General features: G+C 43.5%; 1 protein-coding gene across 5 annotated transcripts; it reads left to right on the top strand.

The window, feature by feature from the left end:
- Positions 1-729: 729 nt before the first annotated feature.
- Positions 730-22,377, top strand: GPR180 (G protein-coupled receptor 180). 5 transcript variants are annotated; one of them, XR_008329980.1, is made up of 11 exons: positions 730-949; positions 3,198-3,356; positions 5,797-5,997; positions 9,056-9,236; positions 14,027-14,076; positions 14,493-14,547; positions 16,335-16,584; positions 18,769-18,960; positions 19,966-20,043; positions 20,636-20,945; positions 22,195-22,377. XR_008329980.1 is itself a non-coding variant. In XM_053384568.1 (10 exons), exons 1-10 carry the CDS (start codon positions 811-813, stop codon positions 20,792-20,794), a joined length of 1,464 nt encoding a protein of 487 aa, XP_053240543.1. In that variant the 5' UTR covers positions 730-810; the 3' UTR covers positions 20,795-21,891. The 5 variants fall into 5 exon arrangements, 4 of the variants coding, with proteins under 4 accessions (XP_053240543.1, XP_053240544.1, XP_053240545.1 ...); XM_053384568.1 differs by lacking the exon at positions 22,195-22,377 and having other exon boundaries at positions 20,636-21,891; XM_053384571.1 differs by lacking the exon at positions 22,195-22,377 and having other exon boundaries at positions 862-949; positions 3,223-3,373; positions 20,636-21,891.
- Positions 22,378-22,891: the final 514 nt, after the last annotated feature.

Here is a 22,891-nt window from a genome sequence, read left to right on the forward strand (position 1 = left end):
AATTTTTTTTCCTTCCAGTAGCACCTTAAAGACCAACTAAGTTAGTTCTTGGTATGAGCTTTCGTGTGCATGCACACTTCTTCAGATAAGTGTGCATGCACACGAAATGTGATAAATGTATCTGAAGAAGTGTGCATGCACACGAAAGCTCATACCAAGAACTAACTTAGTTGGTCTTTAAGGTGCTACTGGAAGGGAAAAATTTTTTTTGTTTTGACTATGGCAGACCAACACGGCTACCTTTCTGTAACTGCTATTGCTTAGTGGCTGATGCAAATAAAATATTCTTCTGATTCTGAATATAAAATAAAATACGAATATTGATTATATATTTTGTGCTTTTATCTTTTGATTTTGTTCTGTGAACCGCCCTGAAACCTCGGGGTATAGAAATTCAATAAATAATCACCATAATCATCATAACTCGTGAATAAGACGTGTCCCACGGCTATGACGTCACGACCCCCTTCTGACGCCACGTTCCCTCACCCTCTGCCCTCCTTTGGAAGTTTCCCCGCCCACCTACCCACCCAGCAACCAATCAACAGGCTCGCCAAACACGGCCGGGTCACGCGGTTGGAGAGCTCGTTCCCTAGCAACCGCTGCCGCGCGCCGATCAAACGGCCGGCAGGCCGGAAGTATTCCCGTCTCTATCGGCCGACCCCGCCCACCCCGCCGATCCGAAGAACGCTATTGGTTAGCTCCGCGGTCAATCCCGCTCCCGCCCGCCCACCCGTGAGGTTGTAGACGTGGTACGGGGATGAGAAAGCGGTGACTGAGGCGGCCGCTGCCGCCGCCGAGGGAACGACCATGGGGCTTCCGTGGCTCTCCTGGGCCGCCCTGTGCTGCGCCGCGTGGCTGCCGGCGGCTCAGGCCAAGACGGTCCGGGGCGGCTTCTCCAGCGCGGCCGCCGGAGCTGGCCAGGCGGCGGCGCAGTTCCAGTTCCACGGTAAGCGGGGCGCTGCCCGGCCCGGAGGAGGATCCCGCCCAGCGCCTTTTCGCAGCGCGATCCTATGCGCGCCGAGCTCGGGATCGAGCGCAGCAGGGCCTTCGGTTGGGAGGAGACGGAGGGATGCAAGGGATCCCGTGCCAGGGCCTTTTCTGCTGCTTGCGCCGGATCCCACGCGTTATGCGCCTTTGCGCAGCGCTATTCTATGCGCGCCGAGCTCGGGATCGAGCGCAGCAGGGCCTTCGGTTGGGAGCAGGAGGGATGCGAGGGATCCCATGCCAGGGCATTTCCTGCTGTTTGCGCCCCTTTCCACGCGTTATGCGCCCTTTTGACAAGGGTTTGCTCCGACTCCAGGGGGCTCTGAGACCCGCCCCACCCTGAAGTCCACCGCCCTTTGGCTCCCCCTGTAGCTACGGCTGTGTCTGGACCTCAGCTAATCTTGCAGCCATATATATCTTCACCTATATAGGTAAGGTAAAGGATCTCTGAATGGTTAAGTTCAGTCAGAGGTGACTATGGGGTGCGGCATTCATCTCGCCAGCATGAATAAACCGCTTCTGGTGCAACGGGATACCGTGACGGTAACCAGAGCGCATGGAAACGACATTTACCTTCCCCGCCATGGCGGTACCTATTTATCTACTTGCACTGGCATGCTTTCGAACTGCTAGGTTGGCAGGAGCTGGGACAGAGCAACAGGAGCTCACTCCATCACAGGGATTCGAACCTCCAGCCTTCTGATCAGCAAGCCAAAGAGGCTCAGTGGTTTAGACCATTTAGTCCTGCATATATAAGTGACTGTAAAGGTAAAGGGAAGTGGGTGGCACTGTAGTCTAAACCACTGAGGCTCTTGGGCTTGCCGATCAGACGGCTGAAGGTTCAGATCCCCACCATGGGGTGAGCTCCCGTTGCTCTGTTCCAGCTTCTACCAACCTAGCAGTTCGAAAGCACACCAGTGCAAGTAGATAAATAGGTACCGCAGTGGCGGGAAGGTAAATGGCATTTCCGTGCGCTCTGGTTTCCATCACGGTGTTCCGTTGCACCAGAATTGGTATAGTCATGCTGGCCACATGACCCAGACAGCTGTCTGTGGACAAACGCCAGCTCCCTTGGCCTAAAAGCGAGATGAGCGCCGCAACCCCATAGTTGCCTTTGACTGGGTTTAACTGTCCATGGGTCCTTTCCCTTTTTATATATCTTAGGTAAGCAATTAAATTTTGCATGCCCCACTTTTAACAAACAGCATTCGCTGTCAAAGAGGGAGGATGGCGCTGTTGCAGCAGGAGTTTCTCTCCTGTTGGAATGGCTTCTTGTTTTCCCCTTTGGAGGGTCATAGAATCATAGGGTTGGAAGGGATCACGAGGGTCTCCTAGCCCAACCCCCTGCAATACAGAAATCTATTTGCTCAACGTGGAGCTCGAATTCACAACCCTGAGATAAAATGCTTCATGCTCTTCTACTGACTGAGCTATCTATCCTGCAGGCAGCTGTCAGATGACAAGCATTGCCTTGCTAGTCGCATCTCCTTTCTGCTAGTTTGGAGTTATGAGATTGCCCCAGTAATCATAGGCCCAAAGTAAAGGGCGCTATAGGGGCAGAGGGCAGAGACTTAGGCTGGATCCTAAGCCTGAACAAGTTAAAGGCAAAACAAGTGAAACAACTATTGCTTTCTCTCTGCCAGACTTAGGCAGGCTCAGCCAGCTGCAGCCCCACTGCTGAATGGAGTCTGATTCTGGTGTAATTTTACCCTATTTTAAGTTATACCAGCTTGCTTTATGCCAGTGTCTTATGTATAGGGTTGCTTCCATAGAGATCCAGTGTGTACATGGGTGTAATTGAGTCGCTCAGCCTAGGTCTTAGCTGTCTGATTTGAGCCAACTGAAATCACTTTGCTGTATAAATAACATTCTGCAGCAGGGACAATCCAAAACATTTTTTATACCCACCTCAGAATGTCCAAAGTGCCCTTCCCCAAATAAATCTAGGTTCTACAATCCTATTTTAAGATAAATATATAGCAGCCCAATGTAGAGCATTTTCACAGTTTGGATTTTTTTGTGCCTTGATGTAAGCTGGAAAAATAATTGCAGGCATCTAATACAACTATTTGATGACCTATATATTGGTAGGAAAATGAACACTTGGCAGCAGTTTGCATTAAGAGGCGATTCTGCCATCTAGATAATATTTCTCCTTTATTTCCGTCCTTATCTGTGTAATAGACTTTGACTTCTTTTTAAATATCAAGGTGATTGTGCTCTTCTGTATGTCAGAATCACCAATGTAGCAACAGCAGTTGGAAAAGAAGCCAAGCTTCACCTCTTTCAAGCTCAGGAATGGCTAAAGCTGCAAGAAAGCCACCAGGATTACAGCTGTAAAGAGAGATTGTCCAAAGCTCAGCTGATAAGTGAGTTCGAATGGGCGGTGGGTGTCATAAATATACTGAGTCAGTTCATAGCTTATTATATGCATCAGTTGAACAATAGGTTTAGGATGAAGAAAAAACTAAGAGAAGAGTTAATGTGTTTATAAATTTGCTCATGTAAACGAAAGGCATGGAATTGTAAGCCAAGGTACCTAGACTTAACTTCCATGCCATGCAAGCAGTATATATTGTGCCTGATTGCAACTTAGCCTTCATACATGCACTTTCCTGTGGTTTTTCAGCCACAATTTTCATATTGGGGGAATATGCATGCAGTAGCAATGCACAGCACATCCACACAGTAATGCAGTAATGCAGCAGCAGGCTGAACTGTGTCATGAGCAAGCATGTGCAATAGCACATAACATAAAAATATGCACGGCAACGCATGTGCAAGAAGCAGCTCAGCACATGCAAAATGCACACAGCAGCATGTCAGCTGCCCTTTCCCCATCCAGAAAGCAGCCTGCTCACTCTGTGACCACCATTTTTAATCTGGGAAGTATCAAAACTGTCATGATAATCCATCGGGGAAAAGTTTTGTAATTATTGAAAAAAATGGCTTGCATCCTAAGATAAGTTCCCAGCCCATTATTCCACCAAAACCCCTCTCTAGGAAATCAGGAGCCTTCCTAAACAATTTTGGTTGGGATTTAGAGGGCAATTAGGAGGAGGAAACTTTTCTACCATGAACTTGTTAGAATCCAAGCTGATATTAATTCTCCTCTCGGAGATCTCCAAACTCTTACAGGTATAGACTATCTAGGCACGTCCAACAGGTAGATTGTGATCTACCGGTAGATCACTGGATGTCTGTGGTAGATCACTGGTAGATCACTGGCTCCCCCCAAAGCTCAACAAGTTTGGCTCCCCTAAAAAAGCTCAAGAACTTGGACCTGAACCCCCAAAAAAGAGGTAGATCACTGTGAGTAGATCACAGTCTCTTGGGAGTTGGCCACCCCTGGACTATGCTCACATTCAGAAGTAGGAAACCTATGGCCCTCCAGATAAAACTATCATCCCTGACCTTTGACCATTCTGGCTGGGTGGGGCTGATGGGAGCTGGTCCAGTAGCATCTGGAGGGCTACAGGTTTCCCATCCCATGCCAAGAGCTTTAGGGCAGCAATGGGGAAGGTGCGTTCCTCCAGATGTTTAGGCCTCTATCTCCCATCAGCCACAGCTAGCATGACCAACTGTCAGCGATGGTGAGAGCTGTAGTCCAAGAAGATCTGGAGGACCCCAAGTTCCTCATTGCTGGCATAATGTCTGAGTTTTTAAGGTACATGGATAAGTCTGCAGTCCTATATACACATACCTGGGAGCAAGTTCCTCTAAACTCAGTGGCAATTACTTCAGAGTAGATACGCATAGAATTGCATTGCACAAAGTGTCTGTTTGTTTTCTAAATATTTGCTTCTCATCTCTCTTAAACATTTTATCGCTTCAAAATACTTGTAGACTGCTCTCTCTTTACAGCTGGTTTAAAACAAATTTCATCACTTAATTGTGGTTTGTCTTATAATATCTTGAGTGTTAATATTTAGTTCATAAGTAAACTAGCATAGAATAAGCGTGCAGTGTTGTTTAGTTTATGGGGAAATTAAGTCATTTGTATCATCCTATCTCCCCATACGCTACCATGGTCCAATTACAGGCTCATTGAAAATGAAGTCAGCAATTCAGAATCTAAAGCTTAATATAACATTTGTGGAGCACAAATATTTAATGTACAAAATATTGAAGTTCCTCTTACAGTTATTATCAAAGAAGTGCTAATCATGATCATTCTTAATTTTATTGATCAAAATAAAGACGTGCAAATTATATCTCAGGACAGTATAATTATATAACTGAATAGAACAGATACTAAAAACATTATTGTAGTATCATGTGTGTATTTATATGAGCATTTATATGAACAAGTCTAGTTATAATTAGATTTCCCCCCCACCCTTTTCCTTTAGCCCAGCCTGTCCAGATTTTACCATGGACAAGTAGCGAATTGAGAATGTGGTTTGGGGCTGAAGGCATGCCGCTGAATTAACATTTGAACTAAGACCAAACATTATGATCACAATCTAAGCACAGCTTTGCACTTTTATATCCCATTGATTGCAAGGAGTTAGTTATGCACATGCTTAACTGCCTCCTACTGAAATTAAAAGATAACTGAAACTGCTTAACATGTGAATGCATTGCACCATATGGTTTTTAAGGGGTACATGCGCACCAAAACATGTAACAAATGCATCATATGGATCTGTTTTCTAAAAACCACCTTGATGCATGTGCATCTGGCAAAAACTGCTTGTGCGTTCCTTAGCCATAGCTAACCTGAAAAGTTTCTTGTTTTCTAGCCTTGTTTTATGTCCTGTAAGTCAAAGCTTTCTGAGTTTATTCAAGTCTGGTTCCTTTTTGCAGTGCACCTGAATAGCACAGAACAAAATCTGACTGTGTCCCAGATTCCGTATCCTGACACATGGTATGTGTTTTATGTCGACAAGTTTACCTGTGCGGTGAATTATGAGGACTCTGAATCCGAGGAAGTTCAATTTGAAATGGTGTTACTAAATCCAGATGCGGAAGGGAATCCTTTAGATCACTTTAGCGCAGGGGAATCAGGTAAGATCTTTCTTCTGGACTTTGGAGGAAATTGGTTGGGGAAGTGACAGGCAAAAATAACCCATTAAATTGTATACATACAGTAGATGTTGCTATCCAGTTATCTATAGGATGAGGAAAACATACTTGCTTGGAAAAAGTATAGGATTAGTCATATAACGATGACTTTGAAGTGTCTGATAACCTTAATTTGCCCTAATAGGTTAGGGTTCACCCAGTTTTTTATTCCTTTTTTTTTTCAAAATCCAGGACAATTACCCCAAGTGTCTACTTAGTTCCATTTTTGGTGCATTCTAATTGTGATGTCTCAGAAGATACAGTAACACATTAATAGAATCAACCACTTCAATTTCATTATTACATAATTAGCATTAGTTGTTAATATATATGACATTTTAGTTCTGACTGCAAACACTGTTTTAAAGAAAGTTATTTGCGGTTCATTGAATGGGCTAAGAATTTACAATGTAACAGAGATAAATGACTACTTCTTACACAGAAAAAAAAAATCCAGACAAGTATAAAAGGAAAATAAAATATTGAGAAATTCAGGGACCGGGTTTCTTTAATTCATCTTCATGTTACACACCATAGAACATGAACATCATTCATTCAAAACTGAAAATAAGTGCATTGTGGACTGGCTATGCCTTTTAAATGTTGCAGCAATGACATCTAGTGGTAAGATGAATGTTTCACACATCTGTTGCACAGCCTCTCAAATGTTGGCACAGTAAAATCTCGGTTAGTCAATTGTGTCCGCAAGTCTAAAGCAAAAGTGGAAGCTTTTTTGTTCCGTATGAAAACGTGGTGTTTGCAGAATGTCCAGCATTGTATACGAAGAGAAATGTATGTCTGCCAACAGACACCTGAGAACCTCCTCTTCAAACTCTCTTTTTGGTATTGTGAGGAAAAATAGAGATATGAGTGCATGGGAAGCACTTTTTATAGTGCAAACCTCTACAAGTTTATGCAGAAGTAAATCCCATTAATTCAGTGATGCTTTCAAGCTAGGGTTCACAGAATCACACCCTTGGGAAGCAATAATGTTTCATGTGTGAAGCGTGGCTTTGATGCTCATTCACAATGGATGTGGCATTAACTGGGAGTGACTGACATGCATATACTACTATCCTGGCATTTACTATACTTCTGTGTGTGCTGTGCTTGAAACATTTCAGTCACTCAGTGTTTGTCAACTGCTTTAGCAAAAGACATTACAACAGCAACAAAGAAGTCTTCGTATAAACAGATTTGTTGAGCTGAGAGCACTGTTCACAAATGCCATATCCTCAAGGCAAACGTATAATGTTTGTATTGCAAAGTCCGCTCTATTCCATGACTGCAAAGAGGAGCTACATTTACCCAAAGGCTAGATTCTTGTCACTGAGCACAGTAAGTTTCAGACACTTCTGACAAGGCACGTGTGTTTGCATATATACTTAGTAATTTCAACAGAGACGGTTGCCGGCTTAGTAAAAATAAAGTAGGCTGCAAATTATTTGTTATTAGACAGAAACAAGAAAATGCAACATCTGTCCCCAAGGCTTGTAAGCAATATTCATAGTACCAGCATCACACTGGAAATACTGGTGTTATAGTTAACAGTTATTTTAAAAACTATTAAGTTATTTGGTGAAGGAACAAAATATTCTTTGGTCACATCTTAATTGGTTCTTTGAAATAAATTGGTTGCAATGCTCTTGAAAGGTAGCACACGACAACATAGGTTAGGGCATATCAGCATAATTGTATTGTACTATCTTTTTAGATGCAGCCTGACCTGGGACAGGTAACAAACATAATTAATGACAATATTCCAGCATTTCCAGTGTTGTTATGCTGGTATTGTGAGTATATATGCGAGCACAGTAATAATAATAATAATAATAATTTATTATTTATACCCCGCCCATCTGGCTGAGTTTCCCCAGCCACTCTGGGCGGCTCCCAATCAGTGTTAAAAACAGTACAGCATTACATATTAAAAACTTCCCTGAACAGGGCTGCCTTAAGATGTCTTCTGAATGTCAGGTAATTATTTATCTCTTTGACATCTGATGGGAGGGCGTTCCACAGGGCGGGCGCCACTACCGAGAAGGCCCTCTGTCTGGTTCCCTGTAGCCTCACTTCTCGCAATGAGGGAACCACCAGAAGGCCCTCGGCGCTGGATCTCAGTGTCCGGGCTGAACGATGGGGGTGGAGACGCTCCTTCAGGTATACAGGACCGAGGCCGTTTAGGGCTTTAAAGGTCAGCACCAACACTTTGAATCGTGCTCGGAAACGTACTGGGAGCCAATGCAGATCTCTCAGAACCGGTGTTATGTGGTCCCGGCGGCCACTCCCAGTCACCAGTCTAGCTGCCGCATTCTGGATTCCGGGTCACCTTCAAAGGTAGCCCCACGTAGAGCACGTTGCAGTAGTCCAAGCATGAGATAACTAGAGCATGCACCACTCTGGCGAGACAGTTCACGGGCAGGTAGGGTCTTAGCCTGCGTACCAGGTGGAGCTGGTAGACAGCTGCCCTGGACACAGAGTTAACCTGCGCCTCCATGGACAGCTGTGAGTCCAAAATGACTCCCAGGCTGCGCACCTGGTCCTTCAGGGGCACAGTTACCCCATTCAAGACCAGGGAATCCCCCACACCAACCCGTATTTACAATCTGCTGGGGCAGTAGTTGTAATTTCTTGCTTCTATTTATTAATAGAAAAACATTTCCAGCCTTTTTTAAAAAAAACCAAGCTAGCAATTATCTGTTCAAATTACTCAGTATATAAGCATATATTAATAATAACCCTGCTTTGGAGCAACGTACTGCAGGGACCACTCCCCCCACCCCCCGTTCAATAGATTCATCTCTGCACACAAGAGATGAGTTTTTTTCTGTAGCACCCTTACTGGTACTTTCAGTTTTCTGTTCTTAATTTAAATTTTATCTGGTCAGGTTGCTACTGTGTTTTGTCATTATTTTTAGCTCTGGATTTTTTTTTTGTTTTTTTAAGGGTTGGACATTAAATATCTAAGTAATATTACGTAAGGTCCTTCTTCTCTTTGCAGGCCTCCATGAGTTCTTCTTCCTGCTTGTTCTGGCCTACTTCGTCGCTGCTTGCATATACGCTCAGACATTGTGGCAGACGATTAAAAAAGCAGGGCCTATGCACACTGTGTTAAAAGTTCTGTCGACTGTTCTGCTCTTGCAAGCCGCTTCTGCTTTTGCTAACTACCTGCATTTTTCAAGGTAACTTTAAACCCTCCGCCTTTGGGCATACGAAGCTGCCATACCAAGTAACATCATTGGTCTTCCACGTCTAGTGCTGTCTGTGTCAGGGATGGGGAACTTATGGCTCTCCAGATGTTGTTTGACAGTGATCGTCCCTGATCATTGGTGATTCTGCCTGGAGCAAATGCGGGGTGGAGTCCAACATCTGGAGGGCTACAGGTCCCCCATCCCTGGTCTTGCTTTGGTAGTGACCTTCCCAGGTTTCAAAAAGGAATTTACATTGTCAAATTGGTCCGAATTTCTTTTATAGTGGGTTTAACCTCGGGTTAAAAAACGCTTCAGGTTACATACGCTTCAGGTTACAGACTCCGCTGACCCAGAAATAGTGCTTCAGGTTAAGAACTTTGCTTCAGAATGAGAACAGAAATTGTGCTCCGGCAGCACGGCGGCAGCAGGAGACCCCATTAGCTAAAGTGGTGCTTCAGGTTAAGAACAGTTTCAGGTCAAGTACGGACCTCCAGAACGAATTAAGTACTTAACCCGAGGTACCACTGTATTTGGAGAAGTCGCTGCTTCAATGGCAGCTCTTGAGGCAGTTTGCTGTGGGTGTATCTGTGCTTGATCTTGGAGCTCCAGCCACTCCCTCCGAAGCTTTGGGAGCTCCTAGAGAGCGTCCTTTGACACTCCTGGACCCTTTGGAATTCGAACTTTTCCTTTGGGCTTTTTTGAGAAGGTGCTTTGCCAGTGCTCCCTTCCCATTTCCTCACAGCAATCAGCCCGCTCAGAGTGAGCGGCCTCCATCAACCTCCATTGCCCGCAGTTGACCCAGAAGCCATTCCTACCCATCTTCCTTTGTTCCCTTCAGATTGAATCTGAAATGTTCTTTCTGCAAATCACCACACTGGGGTGGTAGAGCAAAATACAGGGTGCTGGTCTGCCCCAGCACAGGGGATCAGCAGGTTTTGAACTTGCAGGAACACTGCGGGGGTGCAGTTAGTGCCAGCACCGTCCGTTAAGAGTTTGGGTGTAATCTTCGACACCTCCCTTTTCATGGAGGCGCAGATTGCAGCTATAACAAAGGCGGCATTTTTCCATCTCCGCCAAGCTAAGCAGTTGGCTCCTTACCTCTCTCGCCCTGACCTAGCCACTGTGATCCACGCGACAGTCACCTCCAGACTGGATTATTGTAACTCGCTCTACGTGGGGGTGCCCTTAAGACTGACCCAGAAACTCCAGCGGGTGCAGAATGCTGCAGCGAGACTCCTTACGGGGTCTTCGCTGCGAGATCACATTCATCCGGTGCTATATCAACTGCACTGGCTCCCGGTGGAGTACAGGATCAGGTTTAAGGTGCTGGTTTTAACCTTTAAAGCCCTATACGGCCTAGGACCCTCGTACCTACGGGACTGCCTCTCCTGGTATGCCCCACAGAGAAACTTACGGTCTTCAAATAAAAACATCTTGAAGGTCCCAGGCCACAGAGAAGTTAGGCTGGCCTCAACTAGAGCCAGGGCTTTTTCGGCTGTGGCTCCGACCTGGTGGAACACTCTGTCACAAGAGACTAGGGCCCTGCGGGACTTGACATCTTTCTGCAGGGCCTGCAAGACAGAGCTGTTCCGCCAGGCCTTTGGCCAGGGCACAGCCTGACTCCCTCCCTCGGCAATCTTCGCAGAGCTCTGGCCCAATGGTGGCCAGTGGCTTGAATTTAATTAATTTTATAATGAATGATTTTAGAGTGTTGTTTGTGTTGTACTTTTGTATTGTTTTATTGTTGTTAGCCGCCCTGAGCCCGGCTTCGGCTGGGGAGGGCGGGATATAAATAAAATTTATTATTATTATTATTATTATTACTATTACCTGAACAACTGTGCAAAGGTAGGCTACATGTATCTTAGGGCAGCTCCCTGCTTTGCACAATAAATGTTTTTGCTACGTATACTGCAATACAGTGGTACCTGGAGTTAAGAACTTAATTCGTTCTGGAGGACCGTTCTTAACCTGAAACTGTTCTTAACCTGAAGCACCACTTTAGCTAATGGGGCTTCCCGCTGCTGCCGTGCCGCCGGAGCACAATTTCTGTTCTCATCCTGAAGCTAAATTCTTAACCCGAGGTACTATTTCTGGGTTAGCAGAGTCTGTAACCTGAAGCATCTGTAACCCGAGATACCACGGTATTATACTGCTGTTTCCTAGAACAGCATAAAAGACATACAAACATGTAAATGGATGTTGGAACCCTGACTCGCCAGAGTCTCCATATGCATTCACAGGTGTGAATGTTTCCCACACTTTACGTAATACATATTTGCTGCAGGAAACACTGGTGTGTGGGTGTGTAGGAAACGCATCTATCTCCTAATATTTACACCATCCCCGATAGATGATCATCCACTGTTCTGTGTACCAAAGAGTGAGATAGGAAATAACCATTAGCAGAGCTCATTTAGGTTTTATAGTAGGGAATACCATTCAGTGCTGGAAACAGGTGAAGAAACAAGCTGTTGTCACTTTCCACTATAAAGCCTAAGTATGCTGTTCTTAAGGTGTTCTTCCACCTTAATTTTATTTTCTTGTAGTTAAACATACATGCTTCAGCTTCCTTTCAACTCAGATGTATTGATCAATTGTCGTTCTTGTTGGTTCCTCTAGATTTGCTGCATTTTAACTTCTTAACTGAGGCCTAGGTAAAGGTAAAGGGACCCCTGACTATTAGGTCCAGTCGTGACCGACTCTGGGGTTGCGGCGCTCATCTCGCTTTATTGGCCGAGGGAGCCAGCGTACAGCTTCCGGGTCATGTGGCCAGCATGATTAAGCCGCTTCTGGCAAACCAGAGCAGCGCACGGAAACGCCGTTTACCTTCCCGCCGGAGCGGTACCTATTTATCTACTTGCACTTTGACGTGCTTTTGAACTGCTAGGTTGGCAGGAGCAGGGACCGAGCAACGGGAGCTCCCCCCGTCACGGGGATTTGAACTACCGACCTTCTGATCGGCAAGCCCTAGGCTTTGTGGTTTAACCCACAGCGCCACCCACGTCCCCTAACTGAGGCCTATCACTCTGGAATAGAATAGTATTGACATTTTGTTTTAGTATTTCCCCTTTATGTAATAAGAGTTACATAAATTCAATCAAGTGCATTTTCTCTCTCTATATATATATGTATTGCCCTTTTGCCCTCCAATTAAAAAACACTTTTAAAAAAGTAAGTAAACAAAAGCTTTTAAGTTTTTGAAAGTCTTCTTCTGCTGCACTTCCACAAAAAACAACCGCCATCTTTTCAGTGTTCTGCAGGCAACATTTTGGATAGCCCCACTTGTTGCAAAACTTGTGGACCTAAAGAAAAATAGCAAATACAGTGGTGCCTCGCAAGACGAAATTAATTCGTTCTGCGAGTTTTTTCGTCTTGCAAATTTTTCGGCTTGCGAAGCACGGTTTCCCATAGGAATGCATTGAAAATCAATTAATGTGTTCCTATGGTCAAAAAAAGTCCAAACAAAGCCAAATTTGGTACAAAAAGAGTTTATTAAGTGCTCTTTAAAGTCACACATACTGTAAAGAGCATTTCAAAAATTGAAGGAACAATAGAAAAGAAAACCAAAAAAATGTTTTAAAGTGTAACTTACAAAAGGTTGCAGTTTTCATACAGCACAGTCCCCCAAAGTCTGCAGACCAACTGCAAAGAAATACAAGAAAACACACCAAACCTTCAAAAACAATTCCCTGACCCCCCCCCCAGCCACCCACCACACAGAAATCCAAACCCAGAAATCTTTTTTTTTTAACAACAGCAGAGTGCCCCAATGGTCACAAAAAATCATAAAAATGCAGGAAAAAACACACACGTTTTCGTCTTGCGAAGCAAGCCCATAGAGAAATTCGTCGTGCGAAGCAACTCAAAAAACGAAAAACTCTTTCGTCTTGCGAGGCATTCGTCTTGCGAGGTACCACTGTACAATGCAGTTGTTGTTGTTGTTTAGTCGTTTAGTCGTGTCCGACTCTTCGTGACCCCATGGACCAGAGAACGCCAGGCACCTCTGTCCTCCACTGCCTCCCGCAGTTTGGTCAAACTCATGCTGGTAACCTCGAAAACACTATCCAACCATCTCGTCCTCTGTCGCCCCCTTCTCCTTGTGCCCTCCATCTTTCCCAACATCAGGGTCTTCTCCAGGGAGTCTTCTCTTCTCATGAGGTGGCCAAAGTATTGGAGTCTCAGCTTCAGGATCTGTCCTTCCAGTGAGCACTCAGGGCTGATTTCCTTCAGAATAGATAGGTTTGATCTTCTTGCAGTCCATGGGACTCTCAAGAGTCTCCTCCAGCACCATAATTCAAAAGCATCAATTCTTCGGCGATCAGCCTTCTTTATGGTCCAGAGAAAGGTCATTATGTGCAGCAGCTAATCCAACTCAGGATGATGGGAGGAATTGGCATTGCATTTTGGGAGGCAGGAGACCTCCAAATCAACCCAATTTGCATGCCACTGTGCACCGCTAGCGTAGCCTCTTCTGTTAAGAAGTCAAATCTGCTTCACAGAAATTCGTATGAGAAAAGCAGAATTCTGGAGCTTCTGTGCGGAATGCAAAATAGTTATATGTTAGTAGATTTGCCCATTTCCTTTATCATTTACAAGCCGGAGGCAAACCCAGCTGATTTTCATGTTATGTATTCTTAAAGCTTTTACAAGGTTATTTCCATTTTTTTTAATATCCAAAAATAGTATTAGTGGTGGTTGTGTTTTGCAATCGGTTTATGCTTTTATGATGCATATTTCTTTAGTATTTGCTAATTTATCAAGCTGTTTTTCCTTTTTAGTTACTCTAAAAATGGAGTAGGAGCACCTTTCATGGGAAGCCTTGCAGAGCGTAAGTATATCTTGCTTTCTTTGAACTGGTCACAAATGAGGACGTTGGTTTTAGGGAAGCACGTTATCTGGATGTTAATATATCTTGTGTAACATGAAATGCTGAGTCTGTTGGAAAGTCAGAGTGGTTTAAAATATTAGATAAAAAATTTAAGCCACACCTAGAAACCTGTCCTTGAACAGAGTTGCAATTCCTGGCTGCGACTGAAGGAGCCCCTGCAGCAAATGGGGCTCTTTACCCTTATTTATTAAAAATAGATACGCTTTTTAGAACAGTGTTAGAGTCCACTCAAGCATTCCGCTCAAAATTAAGCCCCATGAAATCAGTAAAACTTCATTCATATAAGTCAATATAGGATTGCAGCTTAACTACAAGTTAAATCGCTTCAGCTAAACAAATTTCATTTCCCCCCTTAGGGTGTTCCAGGCAGACAGTTTCTTGTGCAAATATTCCTGTAAAGACGTGGCACAGGTTAGACCCCACTCTGTGATTTGCCACTGCTCCTTTCCTCACTTCCAGATTCTTTCTCTTGCTTCCTCACAACAGAGGTGTGCATTTTCCCCAGATGTTGTAGACTCAAGTCTCCATACAGTCATGCATGCTTTTGCTGAATTTCTTGCAGCAAAAGCTAAACCTGACAGCTTTACTATTTCAAGATATGCCAACACGACTCCACCCTTACATGTGCTGATTTTAATTTAATTTAATTTTTCTTGTAGCATATTGCGTAAAATCTGTTGGGTACAATTTTCACAATCCTGTGCTGTTTCCTGGGGCTCTTGTAATTCCAGGAGGACTGTGCAGTGTTTATTGGAGCAGCCAATGCTTTTGTTGCGGCGAAACTTACTTAATTGCAAACCAGTGTATCTCCTGCAAGTGCCAAGGAAAAAAACACATTTCTGTCCCTAGTTATTGCAATTGTTGACCTTCAGTGTACAAAAGGTGACTGTGTTGCTGTTGTGTGGCAAATACAGTGGTACCTTGGTTCTCAAACTTAATCCGTTCTGAAATTCCGTTCCAAAACCAAAGCGTTCCAAAACCAAGGTGCACTTTTCCATAGAAAGTAATGCAAAATGGATTAGTCCGTTCCAGACTTTTAAAAGCAACCCCTAAAACAGCAATTATCATGAATTTTACTATCTAACAAGACCATTGATCCATAAAATGAAAGCAATAATCAATGTACTGTACTATTAAATAAGACAGTATTGCAGATGATAAAAAAAGGTTTTTAAAAAAATTCTTACCTGCACTGATGATAGTCATTGTTTGGATGGGGGGCTTTTATCCATTTCCGCAGTCGCACAACCAATCAGTAGCTGAACAGGGTTCCACACAGTCACAAAAACAAATGAACCAAAAAAGCCTCGAAAACAAAAACGCAAAATAAATGGCAGAAACAAAAGCACCAAACTTAATCTGTTCCGAAAGTCCATTTGACTTCTGAAATGTTCAAAAACCAAGGCACAGCTTCTGATTGGTGCAGGTGCCCCAGAAACAATAGCTGACAACCGCATCAGACGTTCGGCTTCTGAAAAACGTTCGAAAACTGGAACACTTACTTCTGGGTTTTCAGCATTTGGGAACCCAAGGCGTTTGAGAACCAAGGCGTTTGAGAACCAAGGTGTTTGAGAACCTAGGTACCACTCTACTGGATGCATCCGGTGATGTAGACTTTTTTTTTATTAAAAAAAAGATGCTTTTCTGGACACCTACAGAACAGCTCTGGATAGATGACGTGTACAGAGGGGGAAAACATAAGCATGTAATCATGGTCCTCCTTCATTTTGTCCCTCTCATTTCAGAAATATTTTTAAGGCATTTTCCTTCTTCCTTGTGCGTTCCATATATCTGATTCTGGTTTAAGCATTCCAAAAATAGGTTTAAAAGCCATGCAAGGCTGTCCCTGCACACTGTCCATGCTGTGGTTGCAGTGACAACCACAGTAAAGCTCTGGACCAGCCTTCCCTAACATCATGGCCGGTTGTTGGGGGTGATGAAGATCTTGGGTCCCGAGGTTGGGGAAGTCTGGTCTAGATTATGAAAATTGCATTCCTCTACTAGAGGACATTGTGTACAGCAGAGGCTCTAAATATTGAGGGAAAAGCCAGTGTATACAGGAAGCAACATTTAAATGAATTTGTACACTGCAAGAGTGCTGGTCAGTATGCATGCTATTTATCTAGGCTAGATCATCCCGCTAGTTATATTGAAGTGTTTACAACAGTGTTAATTGACCTCTTATGTATGTTTTGCAGAAGTACAGCCCTACAACAGGCCATTTTATACAGAGGTTTTTCTTGGTGGCGTAATTCAGACAATTCAGTTATATCAATGTTCTTCCCCTTAGTGTGCGACATAATCTCTCAGGTGCAGATGCTCTATCTGTTGCTCAGTTTGTGCATGGGATGGACAATAGGGAGAATGAAGAAATCTCAGAGTAAACCTCTCCAGTGGGATTCCACTCCAACATCCACAGCCATTGCAATAGCTGTCGTGGTAACACAGGTCTGTTTTCGTGCTGGGTGTTTGATTTACTGTGGAAGTGCTTTGGGGGGTAATTAAGAAACATTAATAAGCATATGATGTGATAATGATCCAACCCGAAAGACTGCAAATGCTGCTGTCGATGGTAGTGATACAGATGATTGAAAAACTCTTCAGAAGAGCTCTTGCAGAGGATTTAATGTAATACCAAGGTCCTGAAAAAGTAGCAGCCCTGAGTACCTGGTTGTACATTTTCTAAATCCTCACTGATGGCTAAGTATTTCCAGGGTCACTCAAAGTCTCTCCTTTAGCTACACTGATATACCGCATCAGCCCAAAGTGTGAAATGGGAAGTCCCTCGTTCAAATCTGCTCTTAATCATGAACTTCCTTTGCTGTCTTAAGCCAGGGGAAGCCAGCCTGCCCCCCTCACCCACCCAAATGTGGTTGGACTAAAATCCTCATCAGTCCCTGACCGCATGGCAAATGGTCAGAGATGGTGGAATTTGTAGCCCAGTGTCTAGAGGGCATCATGTTTGCCGCCGCTGCCACAGGCAAACTGTTTTTCTCTTCATACCAGCACTGGCATACTAGTGGCCAAAGTACAGTGGACCCTCCAGATATGAATTAAATTTGTTCCGGGGGTCCGTCCGCAACCCAAAAAGTCTGTAGGCAGAGGTGCCGCTTCTGCGCGCGGCGAAACCCAGAAGTATATACACTTCCGGGTTTGCTGCTTTTGTAACCCGAAAGTTGCGTATCCAGAGCGGTATGTAACTAGAGGGTCCACTGTAATTGATCTCTCGCCATCCCCCAGCAACTCTATCAAATTCAGATAAAGATTTGGTAACTATTTTGTCCAGCTCATCACTAGAAAGGAAAAGGCCAATGTTCTCAAAAGCTGTGAGGAAAATTTCACATATGAATCTTACATGCCTTTTAGGGGGTGGGAAGGTATGCAATGTTTCAACTGATCAGTTACCCAAAGATTTCATGACAGCCTATAGACGGGATTCTTTTCTTTCTCATTTTTGGCAAAATATACTTCTTGGACTATTGTCTAGAGCAGTGGTGAACAAACTCTTTTATTTCAAGGGCTTCACACCCTTAGGGTAATCTGTGGGAGACCGCATATTGGCACCAAAGGTAGATGGCACTGCTTCTCTTTTATTTCTCTTTTTTTACCGCTCTGTTCTCTCTGTTTAACTCCCTGGTTTTCCCTTGTTACCTGTATGAACTCAGGGTGCCATGGGATTAGGCCTTGATTTATCCACCCCTGGTCCAAAGAATGAAGAGACATGTCTCCAAGCATTCATTCATTCATTGGCCCTCTGTGCTTCATATATCGATGGGCATTCAGCAGAAAAAAACAGTTCTCACCTCTCAGCCATATGCCTTTGAGAACCCCATTACAACATGTGGCCCTGAGCTGGTACCTGTATTATATGCACACCAGCCATGATAAGTGTTGTCTGCCATTTAATTTTTCTGAGATATCTCTCTCTCTCTCTCTCTCTCTCTCTCTCTCTCTCTCTCTCTCTCTCTCACACACACACACACACACACACACACACAAACAGGTACCGTATTTTCCATCTTATAGACGCCCCCATGTATAAGATGCCCCCTATGTTGATATTATTCTTTAGGGAAAAAGCCTAGTCTTATACAGGGGAAAATACGGAATATTGAAAGATTATATTACTTTTTAAACAAACAAGCTAAATGGGCACAGGTGAAAGGTTTCCTTCTCCGACATACTTCTAATTATTTCTAAACCAATGCTTGTTTATTTCTTCTCCTAAGGCTAAAAAGCCCATTCACAGAGTTCTCTTGGCAAGTGCCTGTCGCACCTCATAGAAGCCTGCATGGTGTTGTCAACAGATGGAATCTGCCACTGAATTGGGACCCTATAATTGAGGCAAAATTATCCACATCAGTCCCAAACGGAGTGCTTGAACTTTTGTCCACCCCTGACCCCCTCACATCCTAAAAAGATTGTATTAAAAAAAAATATTGCTGACTAGAATCTCAGTTTTATTGAAGAGGCCTTCAGCGAATTGTACTCTTTTTGCTCCTCCTTCCTCTCTCCCCACTGCCCAGACTAACAATGTGGGGCCATCATATTTTGTTTTTATACTGTACAAAGTTATATGAAGAAAGATCCATCTGACACTATCTTCTAATTGTGTTCCTTGTTCTTTTGCAGGGCATTTTGCTAATTTGGGAACAGTTTGAGGATACAAATCATCACAGCTACCACTCACACCAAAGTTTAGCAGGCGGGCTTCTCATTGGCTTGAGAATTTGCCTAGCTCTGTCGCTCGGCTGCGGACTTTACCAGATCATCCGAACTGAGAGAAGCACACTGAAAAGAGAATTCTATATCACTTTCACAAAGGTATGTGCATCATATAGAAACTCAATGTATTCTTCCAGAGCGCTATTGAATGCAGTGACTAGTTTGGAGGAAAATAAAACAGTGCAATCTCATATGTACTTACAAATGTTTCTTGTGCTTAATGGAGCTTATTTACAAGTTATTGTATACAGGATTGTAGTCCGAGTCTACAATCCTATGCACTTACTTGAAAGTAAACCCCATGGAACACGGTGAGACTTCACTTCTGAGTACATACATACATAGGGTTTGGTTAAGCAAGGTATGATGTTACACATCAAGACTCTCATAATGTTCTATGGCTTGATGCAGAAGAGCACTTGGTAAGTTACAGAACGTATTTTAATGTGTGAAATGAAAATGAAAATATGTAACTAGAGATCCATTAATGGACAGAGTGACTTTTAGTACTGACATGATGCTGCTGCTGCTGATAACTTTCCTAAACAGGGCTGCCTTTAAGTGTCTTCTAAAAGCTTCCTAGAAGTCACAGAGGGCTAAGCAGGATCTCCCCACTGTCTCTGGATAAGCACTCTTAAAATGTCCAGATACCATAGCCACCAAACAGTACAGTGGTACCTCAGGTTAAGTACTTAATTCGTTCCGGAGGTCCGTACTTAACCTGAAACTGTTCTTAACCTGAAGCACCACTTTAGCTAATGGGGCCTCCTGCTGCTGCCGCACCACCAGAGCCCGATTTCTGTTCTCATCCTGAAGCAAAGTTCTTAACCTGAAGCACTATTTCTGGGTTAGCAGAGTCTGTAACCTGAAGCGTTTGTAACCTGAGGTACCACTGTAGTTGTTTAAGTCCTTGACATCTGATGGAAGGGCGTTCCACAGGGTGGGCACCACTACTAATAAGGCCCTCTGCCTGGTTCCCTGTAACCTCACTTCTCGCAGTGAGGGAACCGCCAGAAGGCCCTCGGAGAAGAACCTCAGTGTCCGGGCTGAATGATGGAGATGGAGATGGTCCTTAGCTGATAGTGGTCTTCCTTCTTCTTTCAGGGCTGTCTTCTGTGGTTTTTGTGTCACCCAAGTCTTGTATCCATATCTCTAATGTTAAGAGATTACCAGCGAGAGAAGGTAGGTAGATACAGCATAATAAAACTTGAGTCAGTTACCGAATGAAGGCTTAATTGTATGCAAGACTTTGGATTGTTAAACTTTGATAAGTAATGGGAATTTATGAATCTATTTCCCCCCCTGTAGCCCCTTCAATCATTCCACATGAAGGAGCAACATGTATAGAGGAGAGTTGTGGGGCCCCTTCCCTTCACCCAGCACATCAAGTTCCCCTGGCCCCACCAGTCATGTATTAGTGTGGATGCTTGAGGCAGGGAAATCTGTGCATGTAGACTTCCTCATATCCTGGAACTCTAATTGTGCAAGACCCAGGAAAGCCTGAAAAACGTGAATGGTGGGGCCAGAAGGAACTGCACAGTCCCTTCCTATCCGTGTTGCCCCTTCACGTGCGTAATGTATGCAGGCAGCTTTAGAATTGTGACGTTAAGAGATCCCATGAAAGACTACATAAAATTGTGTTTTAAGAGATCTGGCAATTCCCAAGGTGAACTTCTAAACTTGAATTTCTGGGTAGGTCCAGTAAATTTCAGGTGAATATTCTGTTCTTCCTACAAAGCTCTGTTCTTTGTTCTCTTTTCCTTTCATATTTTAGGTCATTACCGTAGGCGTCATCCTCTGCCAGTTGTTCTCCATGGTCCTCTTGTACCGACTCTTTGTTTCTCATAGTCTGTATTGGGAAGTGTCCTCCCTCTCTTCAGTAACACTGCCACTTACTGTAGCATCTGGACATAAAAGTCGGCATCATTTCTGAGATGCATCTGGGAGATCCATTGACAAATGTGCAATAAAGACTTGGAAATGTGCAGCTATTTTCAGCAGTGAATCCACCACAGAGGATCTTTGGGAGAAAAGAAACAATCAAAATACAGAATTACACTGCTGCCGGAGCTGAACGAGTGCAGGTATGAGGCAGATTTTCTCAAAAATGGTGACCAAGCATCTTGGATGAAGTCAAAGAAAATTCTTAACCTCGGTGTTTTCACTTAAAAACTGCCTCATCTTATGTTGGAACTAGATCCAAATTGTCATAACTGCAAGCATAAATGGATCACATAGACCACTTTTGGAATTAAAATAGTATATTGGTTTAAAGTTGCTTTGAAACAGTGCAAATTGTGCAGAAGTTTAAAAGGACTTGAAAATTGTAATAGGTCCAGGAAACCAGTGTAAAATGTTTACAGCAAACTGTAGCACTCATTATTTGTGTTTTTGAAAACGAAAAGAAAAAACACTTCCTTGCCTTGAGATTTGGATGCAGTTCAGATTTCAGCTTGATTACCAATTGCTTTTTACACACCATGTTTGTGACAAATGTTACAAGAGCATAAGCGTGATGGACTAACTCGAGTTTTGTTTTTTAAAAAACAAAAACTTGGCATTGTTAAGGTTATAAAAACAGCAGGCTAGCATCTCCTAAACTTGGGGGGGGGGTATGTGATGCAGCACTAGAATTTTAATCCTGATATAATTCATTACTCTTACATTGAGGATTCAATCATAATTAAGCCATATTCACAGATTAAATTAACAGAAGCATTTCAAATAAATGTTAGTTTCAGTCATCAACTACCCATGAATTCCTGCCCAAGGATACTTAATCAGGATTAAATTTTCTATGAATAATTGAAAAACAAAATACTCACTGGATTTGTTATAATCCATGTTGGCAGTGGGTTCTAAGAAGTTGCCATCTCCCACCCATTGTAGTAGAAGCACACTCTGAAATGATTCCTAGCATTCAGACTGCCATTGTAAATATATAGTCTTACTGAAGTGCCTATTTATTGCTCAAGATTGAAATAATTTGAATGAGTTTTGCTATATAAAATAAACATTCCTGTTAAGTAATTTCTGTGCTGTTGTGTGCTATTAAATCATGCTTGTAAACTGGTGTCTCGGAGGAAATGTGAAGCTGGTTTTATAATACGCTTCAGTTTTTTTCTGAGTTCCAGGCACAAGGCTGTGTTTGTAGCATCATCAGAAGCCAGCCATGAAAGCTGATTGATTCATGCTTATTTACTCTTCCTACTTGCTCCAAGGCAATACTCGCACTGCGTTGAGCCAACTGCCAGAAGAAAGGAGGAGAAGGCCGTACAAAACTAATGCTTCCCACTTATCCTCTTCCCCACTCTCTTTCCCCCTTCACACCAGGATTAGCAGCAGTGGGGAACACAACTATGGCAGACTTATCCTCAAAGAACTTGGTCAGGAGCGTACGGGGAGAGCGTCAGGGGAGCCTGAGGCGGCAATCCTAATATAGTACAAGCTTGAACATAATTTTAGGAATGCAGCCTTTAAAATCAGACAGTCTAGTCTTCAAAAGCACTGCTTCAGCTTCAGCTTCCAGTTACAAACCGCTTTGAGAATCAGTCTCGGGATTTCATTTAAGTTTATAGGTGCCACATTTTTGCCTCTGACTAAGGCAAATAGCAACATGACAAAGTTGTTCATTAAACAGGTTCACTCGTTACTCTTTGTAATTCAGGACAAGAACGGCAGGTTGAGGCTGGAAAGACTGAAATCGTAGACTTTCATGCCATCAGCAGAACGACTGCAACGTTAATTTTTGCATTTCTCTGGTAGCCACATCAAAATGTTGTCGGCTTAAATTGTGTTTATCTCTGCGCTCATATTCAGAATAGGAAAGGTGGGTTTTGGCACAAACTTTTAATAATACAAGAGAACATATATCTGGGTTTCCTCTCACGCAAAATGCACACAAGGCTTGCACCACGAGAGCCTGTGTGGTGTAGTGGTTAAGAGCGGTGGACTCGTAAACTGGTGAACCGGGTTCGCGTCTCCGTTCCTCCACATGCAGCTGCTGGGTGACCTTGGGCCAGTCACACTT

This window comes from Podarcis raffonei, chromosome 4, assembly GCF_027172205.1.
Source record: "Podarcis raffonei isolate rPodRaf1 chromosome 4, rPodRaf1.pri, whole genome shotgun sequence".
Lineage (NCBI taxonomy): Eukaryota > Metazoa > Chordata > Lepidosauria > Squamata > Lacertidae > Podarcis > Podarcis raffonei.

Excerpts from the sequence above, each read along its gene's own strand:
- GPR180 (XM_053384568.1), top strand. The coding sequence starts at position 811 with ATGGGGCTTCCGTGGCTCTCCTGGGCCGCCCTGTGCTGCGCCGCGTGG. Across the intron at positions 18,961-19,965 it reads TCTATATCACTTTCACAAAG|GGCTGTCTTCTGTGGTTTTT; the intron begins GTATGTGCATCA and ends TTCTTCTTTCAG. Across the intron at positions 20,044-20,635 it reads GAGATTACCAGCGAGAGAAG|GTCATTACCGTAGGCGTCAT; the intron begins GTAGGTAGATAC and ends TTCATATTTTAG.